The following is a 9805-nucleotide window of genomic DNA, read 5'->3' as shown; positions in this document are numbered from 1 at the left end:
TCCCTATGATGTTAATGCACTCTGCAGTGTAGTTGAGCATCATGAGAAATGTAGTTCCAAAACATCTGGGGAGCCAAGTAGCGCCATCCTTGTGCAAGGGGATGTTTTTCAAAGCAATTTCTTAGTACAATAAAGCATGGAGACTTAGATGGACGGGTGCGTTTGCCTTAAATATTATACAAAGTAATTAAAAGCAGTTATTGGTTTGTGCTGCTCAGGTGCAGTGTAGTTCCGCTTAAAGCGGGGGTTCACCCTAAAAAAAAAAATCTAACATTACATTGAGCTCACTTCCGACATTGACAGTATGCTGATCTTTTTTTTTTGCCGTACATACCGTTGTATCGTTATTTCCCCCCCCCCGGCTTCCGGGTAGTGAATCCTGTGGGAGTGGGCGTTCCTATGCACAGGCTAAGTGATTGACGTATGACAAAAGCTTCCCCCCGGCGAATACGGCCGCGTCACGAGTTGCCGAACGTCGGTGCGCAGGCGCCGTATAGAGCAGACTCGCAGTCCGGCTTTTTTTCGGCAACTCGTGATGTGGCCGTATGCACCGGGGGGAAGCTTTTGTCATACGTCAATCACTTAGCCTGTGCATAGGAACGCCCACTTCCACGGGATTCACTACACGGAAGTCGGGGGAATAACGATACAATGGTATGTACGGCAAAAAAAAAAAGATCAGCATACTGTCAATGTCGGAAGTGAGCTCAATGTAATGTTAGAATTTTTTTTTTAGGGTGAACCCCCGCTTTAAATACTATAAAACAGCCAACAGCCAAAAGCCAACACATATTTTGCCCTGTAATCCCCCTTTAAAGCTTTTAAATGTAAAACCCAAATCTGATCAGATTGGGATGTCACATTCCATTTATTTAAATGAGAATTTTATGCTACGATTAGGAGGCCCACAATGCACAGGTTCGGACACAAAATGGAGGTTTTCTAAAAAATTAAAGGCATTAGAACGTGGTACGTTTTCTGACATTTGAACAGGAAACTCACAAAGAGTTGGATTATTAAATTTGTTTTCTAAAGCAACTTTAGCCATCTTTAAAACAAGAAAATTAAGGTCCCCCTACAAAGCAAACTATTAATACCAGTCCTGCTGCCCATGCCACCAAACTCCACAGGGTTGAAGAGATAATCTTGCTAAAAGATATTCAGTATTAGTGGATGTCTGGCCCCCCACTGCTCATTATGGCTGCGTCTGCCACCCCACATAGTGATGTAGGGTCTAGTGGAGAAAACCACAGAGATCAGCTGGGGACAACAGCATTCAATATCCCCAGAAGTGCTGAATGCAGAAAATCTCTGAACAAGTTCTCTCTTAAACCAAGCAGAGGTCAAGCAGCATAGGCAGCAGCACAGCAAAGTATTAACTGCTTGCTTTGCAGAGAGACTTTTTCCATCTCCATTACGAAGTCCTGGGAGCAGGGCGAAACGCGTCGGGTGCATGGCTCAGACAGTCTGCTGAAGCTGCTATTACTCTCACATTGGGTGGTAACCGGGATACTATTTCTGCCTTACAGTTTGTATTGAGTCAGGGCAGATTCTTATCTAGTCTGCACCCACAGAGGGATCCACCGAACGGGGCTGTGCAAGCTTGAGCAGAGACCCCAAGCTCTATCCAGGTTTACGGAGACTTTTTCATGTTTTAAAAACAGTGACAAAAGCAACAGAAAAATCACGATACAGAGGATATAATATATGGATGGAAAACTTATTTGACAAAGATTATGATGTACATTGGAAAGCATCAAGGGTTCAAATGCGAATTGGAAAATTCATATGCATGTGTGCAACCGGCTTATGAATGTCAACCTTTACAAGGGCTCAGGCATTTGAATGGGACTTTCCTCAGGCTGAAATGTTATTTGAAAGATCCTGTGTCTGGATAAGGGCACCAGGCCAACCAATGGAACCACCTAATTTCACCCAAATCTCATTTTTTTTTATTTTTTTTTTGGCAATAGTCCTTAATTGGGAGTTACCCACACTGGCCTTTTTTTTTTATTGTACAGTCCCCCAAACAAAATGCGACAATAAATCATTTACATGTGACTCTCACATTTCCAAACTTTAAAGTATAGATGTATTTGCACATCCAAAAATATGCAGAGAACACAAACACTTGTCATGCTAGGTAGCCACAGTCGTAGAACGGTTTGTAATGGCAAATAAAGTCTTGTGATTTGGGTAATGACTGCAGTCAGTGGCAAAGTTCATCTTCGAACGGCTTTAAGTAATTAAAACCTGTGAACTCCAAAATGGCTTTATTCTACCTAGAAAAAAAAAATTGTTTCCAGAAAAACACAGCATTTTTCCTAAAATATTTAGTTCTTCATGAAAACATCTACAACTACAACGAATTTCCATTGTAAATATTCTCAGTAATGTTCCATGGGTGCTGGAAGTCCAATTTGTCCAGCAGGGCATCCAAAAGGATGTCTTATTTTTTTTTTATAAATAGGTGGCTTTTCCCTTCATCATATTTTTGGCATGTTAGGCACCCGAAGACCATGCCATTTTTTTATGTCGGCTGGCCAGAAACCTCTTGGAATCCAAATAAACCTTTATAACGAAGAATCCTTTACTTCTGCCGCATGAAATCACAAACCCTTCCGCTCTAGCCTCTCCAGAATCAATTGTAGCTTCCTCACAGCTTCTTTCCGTGCCTGACGAATACCCTCCTGACCACCAGTTTCTACAGAATCTAATTCTAATAACTGCTTTGTTAATAGCTCTTCTAAATACCGGTAACTCATATCAGTCTTTCTACCTACAAATTCATCCACCTCCTTCTCCAGATCCACCACCTTTTCCAAGACTTCGCTGATCTTCACAATGCCAGGATGGGCGCTTGAAGGATCAACTGGAGAAGCATTAGCTTCTTTGGCTCTAGGACTGGTTTCTTGGTTTGAAGGATCTTTCCGGGTGTACATTTGAGGAGAGGCGCTGTAATGAGGGTTGGGTGGGGCTATTGAGGCAGGTGGGTTAGGCTTGGGTTCCGGTGTTGGCCCTGGTTGAGAGATATTGGAGGGGTAGCCAGGGTAGGGCCTTTGATGGTTGTAGTTGGATGTCCGAGATGGATCCTGAAATAAAAATTGAAGATGAAAAAATAATTATACCAAGAATAACTCAAGCTTTCTCATTATGGTTGCACATTCATCATCAGAAATAAAACCAAGACAGGACAGAAGATAAAACCAAGACATCACAGGCAATCTAACCACAAAACGCTTTACCCTTCCACAAGTCAAAAAACGATACCAATGCCTATGTGCATGGGTGACAATTCTGGTAACCATTTATGGTTGTGAGAAAAAGGTTGGAACTCCCTAGTAATTATCTAAATTTATCTGGGAATGGTTCATAAGATGTTATTTAATGTTATTCTGAGTCATAAGAACAGTCATAAAGACATTCTTATTTAACAAAAGAAAACAAAGCCTACTTGGTGCTCTTAGACAATTTCCCATGGCAAAGGAAAACAACATACCGTACCCTTATTTAAAGTCTTGTTTTTTTTTATATATAAAAATAATAAACATGTTGTTATATTTACCTGCCCTGTGCAGTTGTTTTGCACAGAGCAGCCTAGATCCCCCTCTTCTCAGGTTCCTCTTTGGTGCTCCTGGCCCCTCAGCCCTTTTAAGTGCCCCACAACAGCAAGCAGCTTGCTATTGGGGCACCCGAGCCAAGCCGCTTCTCTGTGTGTCTATTCAGACACAAAGCCACAGTCCCACCCCGCCCCCTCTCTCTCATTGACTTTGATTGACAGCAGCTGGAGCTTCCCTGCTGTCTCAACCAATGAGGAGGGACAGCCAAGTCTCCCAGCGATGTTGCATGAATCGAGATGCGGCTCAGGTAAGTATTAGGGGGACTGCTGCACACAGAAGGCTTTTTATCTTAATGCATAGAATGGCATGGGATGGTACAATAAGTGAAGAACTCCCCATTCCTCTGTTCTGTAAACTGCATAGTGTGCTACACACTTCTGATAGTGTTAATAAGAGCCAGGAACCGGTGTACACCTACAGGGAGACCCTGTCTTATCAATAACACAGGGCCTGTTAGAGGCAGAGGCTTCACCCATCACCGTGGGCATACCCCGAAAGGATCTTCAGAGTCTGGGAACCAAAGAAACAGACTACGGCCCTGGACCTGTATAGCACCCTGCTCCTAACTACACATGTTGCACTGCATGCCTAGGTAATACCCAACACCAGATCCAGGGCCTGAAGCAAAGATTACAGGCCATGCCAACAGAGTGGGGTCCAAGTACGGTCCCCAAGGTACCTGATCTGGAACCTGCTAGATAGCCCTGGGGTTGTATGGTGTGCTCTGTGGGTGACCATAACAAGTTTAGTTTGACAACGACCACGTGAAGGCAGCTACATATAACCTATGGTCTATGAATACAAGTCCTCTGTATTACTCATTAAAAGAAAAATCAATAAAAATGCATTTGGGTATAGTGTTCTATGACAATTGTCAAACTATCACAGTACTGAAAAGCTAAATATGGCCTGGTAATGAAGGGGTATTACAAGATGTTACTCAATTGGTTTAGCTTTCCTGTGATGTGTTCAATTAGCCAAATTATCTGTAGTCACAGTATGTTATCAAAAGTATTGGGACACATGCCTTTACATGCACATGAATTGAATGGCATCTTAGTCTGTAGGGTTCAATATAGAGTTGGCCCACCCTTTGCAGCTAAAACAGCTTCAACTCTTCTGGAAAGACTGTCCACAAGGTTTAGGAGTGTCTATGGGAATGTTTGAGCATTCTTCCAGAAGCGCATTTGTGAGGTCAGGCGGCACCGACGTAGACGAGAAGGCCTGGCTTGCAGTCTTCGCTCTAATTAATCCCACAGGTGTTCTATTGCATTGAGGTCAGGAATCTGTGCAGGCCAGTCTAGTTCCTCCACCCCAAACTCAGGCATTTATGTCTTTATGGACCTTGCTTTGTGCACTGGTGCGCAGTCATGTTGGAAGAGGAAGGGGGCCATCTCCAAACTGTTCCCACAAAGTTGGGAGAATGAAATTGTCCAAAATGTCTTGGTATGCCGAAGCCTTAAAAATTCCCTTCACTGGAACTTAGGAGCCCTGAATAACAATCCCACACCATAATCCCCACCTTCACCAAATGATTTGGACCAGTGCACAAAGCAAGGTTCACAAAGACATGGATGAGTGAGTTTGGGGTGGAGGAACTTGACTTGCCTGACCTCAACCCGATAGAACACCTTTGGGATGAATTAGAGCAGAGACTGCGAGCCAGGCCTTCTCATCCAAAATCAGTGCCTGACCTCACAAAAGCGCTTCTGGAAGAATGGTCAGACATTCCCGAAGACACTCCTAAACCTTGTGGACAGCCTTCTCAGAGGAGTTAAAGCTATTATAGCTGCAAAGGGTGGGCCAACTCAATATTAAACCCTACGGACTAAGAATTGGATGCCATTAAAGCGCATTTAAAGGCAGGTGTCCCAATACTTTTGACATATAGTGTATGTGAAAACCAGGAATGAGATGGGAGGGGGCCGGATTCTCTCATGCAATAGTGTGATCCACCCATTTTGTAGAATCCTGATGCTCCAGACCATACAGAGTGTACTGTATCTATCGCCAGATAAATGTCCCAGCAAAACGCTGACGTCAGCAAACACATAAACAAAGATGAGTCATTGAGTCATGTCATCACGATCTTTGTGAAGTTCTGAAAACAGGAGGAAGCCATTTTAGGAGGGGTTGCCAAGTCATTCCCATGAGAAGTCTTTGGTCAGACAGTCAGACAGATAAGCAAATAAACATGACATTCTGCACAAGGATTATCCACTTTTTTTAAGGGTGGCTACACATCTCCTGATATATGCTAGCAACCTAGCTAATAATAATATGGCCATGTAGGTGTTAAAGTGGAGGTCCGCCCACCCCTGCCAAAATTAAAAACTTAAATGGCATGGGGGGTCCCCACAACCCAATGGCAGCATCTCTTCGGGTCTGGATTCTGAGGGGAACCCTATGCCAAAAAAATAATAATACCACCATACCAGATCCTTACTCGAGCATACTGCTGCCTTAAATCTTTGGTTGAGAAATATGTTGATAGTGGTCCGGCAGGACCCAGAGTTCTGGTAAGCAGCTGCACGATTGGTGGAGGATTCACGTTTGGTGTTTTATTACTACATTTCTGGAATCTTCACGGGTGTCTTCATTTGCTATATGGACCTACAACTTATTTCTAAAAATTATTTTGGACTATATGGACTTTATATTAATACATTATTATATGTTTTGTTAATTTCTTTAACAATTATTGTGGCTATGGTTCACAATCATTTATGTTATTGATCACCTGGTTCATATATATTATTGCTAGCAGAGAGGCCATCTGGCCCCCTGATTCCACTGAGTTTGTGTGTTAAACACGGACACAGTGGTTTTACACACACACTTGGTTATTAGTTTAATCACTAGTGCACGTTTGGGTTTAGCGCAATTATTCTTTTATCCGTTACTCGAGCATGCAGCCTGCCAGGCCAGAAAGGAGTGCTTTGGGGGTAGGGGGTGCTTCCCCTTTCCCAAAAGAACCTTGTTCCTGTGTAATAGGGACAAGGGTCTCTTCCCCACAACCATTGGCCATATCTCAAAGCCTCCTTTAACAGATCCCGCCACTCCACTATGTGAATTAGTATGGGGTACATTGTAAAACATGTGTCAAAAATAAATAAAAACACAGAGACAGTTAGACAATTCCTTTATATATATAAATCCAGTGTCAATCATGATGAACACCGCTGCCCTGAACAAAAAAAAAAAAAAAAAGGAGGTGGTCTGAACCCGATGCTGGCTCCCGCCGAGTTGATGACATCATGAGAAGGTGGGGGACATCCATTGACACTCCTTAGTTTATTGCTCGCCCCCCCCTTTCTTGGCCTGCATACTCATATAAGGGTCTGGTGTGGATTTGGGGGGGGGGGTTGTGGTTTGGTTGAGTTGCCCTCAAAATACCTTAGGTCTGGTATGAAATGGGGGACAGACCAAATGCCGTTTGATTTTTCACATTTTGCATGGGGTTCCCCTTAAAATCCACACTAGACCCCAAAGGGCCTGGTATGGATTGGGGGTACCCCTACACATTTTTTTTTCTCAAATTTTATTGCTGCAGTTTTTTTGGTTTACATTCAGCTGTCAGTGAGAACACGCTGACAGCTAATGAGTCATCGTTTGTTAAGGACGTGGCGACCAGCTTGCCGGCCTGCTCCTTAACAACCAGTTATTGTCAAGATTGCCAGCGGCCGCCTGCTCCTAACATCCGTATCAGAACCGTATCTAAAAACGCAGCTGAACCGCTAAACAGCTACTTTGGAAATGCACAGTGAAAACGGACCTAAAATTTGCACCACACGTGTGAACCCGGCCTTAAACTATGACCGCATCCGTTTAGATACAGCCACCGTTGAGCTGACAAGTTTCCATCTGCCTTCTTTTCTCCGGCTTTTTGTGTGATGTGTGTACATTCACAGCCAAGATTGTAAGGGCTACGAAGATTTTCATAACAGTGTCATCCCTGATCCAACACAACAGTCCAGAAAGCAGAACGGTGATTCCCTTCTGAAGAAAATGGGTGATGATGGAATAAAGGTGAAAAAATACACTAATAAGAGAGGTTCTTCAAACATCGATATGAGAAGATCCCTGGCTTACTGGCAGGACATAATGAGACGTGTAGTTCTTCCACAATTGCAGATAAACATCTAAAGCTTTCTGAACATGGCTGCTTACCTTCATATCATACACTCCTGGTGGTGCGTCTCCTCCTGTCCATGGTGGTCTGCCACCAGCCATATAATGGCCGCTGTTTGGGTTGTGTGTAGGAGGGGGTGCTGGGGGCCACTGGTATGGATTGTGGGCTCCATAAACGTTCCAGTTTTCATTTTGTGGGCTCTGTTGAGGCATTCCCTGGAAAACAAGATATCTTGCTATCATATACCAGTGAAATATAAAGAGGCGTTTTATTACATCTCTAGGTTTATTGCAATCAAGTACAAGATAAGTTCTGCCCAGTCTTAAGCTGGCCATACATTATACAATTTTATTATTCAATTTCCTTTAGATTTAACTTCAACTATGTAGTGCAAGGGCCTGCCTGATTGCATACAAATTGAAATTTAGGTTTGACCTCATATTATATGGTTTTGGCAAACTAAAGGAAAAATTGTATACCGTATTTATCGGCGTATACTGCGCACTTTTTTGCCCTGAAAATCAGGGCAAAATCGTGGGTGCGCGGTATACGCCGATACCCGCGCCGAGTTTGAATACTGTGCCGACATATACCGAGCTCAGTACACTCGGGTATAGTCGGGCAGTCTCGGCTCCTTCCGCGCTTACGTCCTGGACGTACAGGACGTCAGCGCGAGAGTTGCCGAGCCTGCCCGACAATACACGAGTGTACTGCGCTCTGTATATGTCAGCGCAGTATTCAAACTCGGCGCGGGAAACGAGCGGGGAGGACGCGAGGACGCTGCAGAAGGACGCCGGACCCGACGAAGAGGACACCCGAAGCCGCAGACGGACGCCGGACCCGACGAGGCCGCCGCGCAAGACACCAAAACTAAGTACAAAAAACTTTTTTCCACAGGAATCCGCTGCAACTTTAGGGGTGCGCGCTATACGCGGGAGCGCGCTATACCCCAATAAATACGGTAATCTATGGCCAGCATTACATGCATTTTCTCGGGCAAAGTCGTTAGTAGTAGTCATTAGCACTTATGTTCTTCCAAGGACCTGCCAGAAAGAGAGCTGCTAATTAGGTCAAATCAGACTGGAACTAGAGGGAAAATAAAAGATGACACATGCTGCAATCTGTGAGCATTAGCCACTTGCCGACTGTATAACTTGCATATACGGAGGCAAGGTGGCTCTGCTGTGCCAGACATGTACCTAGTAAGTGATCCGAAACTTGTGGGTAGGGGGCACGCATGCACAATGCCGCCAGCCCGCTGCCGCTGATTATACATAGTGAGGGCTGACCTGCGGGTACCGCAGACTCAATGTCAGCAGGCACCCACCGATCATTCAGTACAGAGGCAGAACGGCAGCCTGCCTATGTAAACAGATTGCTGTTCTGTCAGTAGGGAAGACAGGGATCCTGTGTTCCTGCAAAGCTGGGGTCCATGCCTTCCCCTAGTAAAAACACCTCCCACTTGGTACAAAAGCACAGGCTAGGCACACAGTTAACCCTTTGATTTTAACCCCCTGATATTAACCCCTTCCCAGCAAGTGTCATTAGTACAGTGACAGTGCATATTTTTAGCACTAATCACTGTATTAGCTTTACTGGTTCCCAGAAAAGTGTCAGTTAGTGTCCGATTCATCCACCGCAAAATCGCAATCCCGATATATATCGCTGAACGCCAACATGGACTGATCTTGGTGATGTCAGTAGAGAGCGGAGTTCAGGCTGAAAACGGGTCACAGGAGTGAAAAACAAATTGCACTCCTGCGACCCATAGGAAAAGCCCAGCCAAATGAGCTTAGGCTGGGACTTGTCCTTTAATGCATTCTATGCTTTAGGATAAAAAAAAAACTGTACAGCAGCCCCCCTCGGACCCCCCAATACTTACCTACCTGAGCCCCCTATCTGTCCATGAGTGTCTCAGCTGTCCCAGATTCTCCCTCTCGATTGGCTAAGACATAGCAGCGGCGCCGAGAGAGAAGAAAGCACAGCTCCATGTCTGAATGGACACAGGGAGCTGTGACTCGGCTCGGGTTCCCCCATAGCAAGCTGCTGGCTG

At 44.6% G+C, this 9805-nt stretch overlaps 1 protein-coding gene across 1 annotated transcript in view; it reads right to left on the bottom strand.

Annotated features, from left to right (window-relative positions):
- Positions 1 to 876: 876 nt before the first annotated feature.
- The window catches only part of BAG4 (BAG cochaperone 4), a 53436-nt gene continuing 44507 nt past the window's right edge, over positions 877 to 9805 (bottom strand). Inside the window, exons 4-5 of the mRNA XM_040346253.1 lie at positions 7791 to 7967; positions 877 to 3092 (exon numbers count right to left, since the gene is read on the bottom strand). Of these exons, the coding sequence (XP_040202187.1) occupies positions 2610 to 3092; positions 7791 to 7967 (660 nt within the window). The 3' untranslated portion in view covers positions 877 to 2609. The remainder of the gene's footprint in view (positions 3093 to 7790; positions 7968 to 9805) is intronic.

The sequence above is a fragment of the Rana temporaria genome, chromosome 3 (assembly GCF_905171775.1).
Source record: "Rana temporaria chromosome 3, aRanTem1.1, whole genome shotgun sequence".
Lineage (NCBI taxonomy): Eukaryota > Metazoa > Chordata > Amphibia > Anura > Ranidae > Rana > Rana temporaria.
This window is presented reverse-complemented; position numbering and strand designations above follow the sequence as displayed.